General features: G+C 36.0%; 1 protein-coding gene across 1 annotated transcript in view; it reads right to left on the reverse strand.

Annotated features, from left to right (window-relative positions):
• Positions 1 to 823, reverse strand: part of LOC101854951 (tyrosine-protein phosphatase non-receptor type 5) — a gene marked incomplete in the record, with an annotated part of 40,556 nt that overhangs the window by 19,059 nt on the left and 20,674 nt on the right. Inside the window, 1 exon segment of the mRNA XM_035970047.1 lies at positions 643 to 801. Coding sequence (XP_035825940.1) covers positions 643 to 801 — 159 coding nt within the window.

Genomic DNA, 823 nt, shown 5'->3' on the forward strand with positions numbered 1-823 from the left:
AATTTACTGAAAAACATTAATTATTTGTATTTACGTATGTATTTGTGCATGTATTTATGTACGTATGTATTCATAATGCCTGTTTCTCTGATTTCTGTATTTTGACAAGCGCCTGATTTCACCACGATGCCTCACATAATGGGATTTCTATTTTCTTTTGGCTTTTGCACTAACCATGTTCACTTTAAGCAGCATCCACCTAAATACACTAAAAACAAGTAAGGAGCCTAAGGAAAAATGGACAATGTCACAAAATGGAAATTTTGAGGATATCAGGTGCTTGTCAATTTTCAGGCAAGTGGAGATATTGGTATCATCATAATTAAAGCTTGTTCATTTGACCATCTTTTGACGAAAAAAATACCCACTTATCTTGATATTTGGGATTGAAGGGGGCGGAGGTCGCCTTTATTGTGACCAGTGATAATTGGTTTATCATTTTTGTTACCTGAATGGGAAGTTGGTCAAAAAAACAAAACAACAACAGTCAAGGAGAAATGATTTTTTGAGTCTATAAGCTTTTAAAAATAATTTTTTCCTCACAATTTCCACTTTGCAGATTTTTTCCTTGGCTCCCAAAACGATAGATGCTGGGCTCACAAACATAAAATATGACTGAATGATGTAAGAAAAGACTCTCACCCTGATATAATTGGCGTTTATGTAGGAGTTAAGTGGGTCGTTGTCGATGTCAGGCAGGACTACCCTGCTGTGTTCATCTGAAATCAGAAAGACACAATTGTAGCCATCTGGCATACAAGTAAACAAGCTGGCATCAGTGCACGGCTTATAAATGAGGATCTAGATAGATTCAACAACTACT

The sequence above is a fragment of the Aplysia californica genome, unplaced genomic scaffold, assembly GCF_000002075.1.
Source record: "Aplysia californica isolate F4 #8 unplaced genomic scaffold, AplCal3.0 scaffold00213, whole genome shotgun sequence".
NCBI classification, from domain to species: domain Eukaryota; kingdom Metazoa; phylum Mollusca; class Gastropoda; order Aplysiida; family Aplysiidae; genus Aplysia; species Aplysia californica.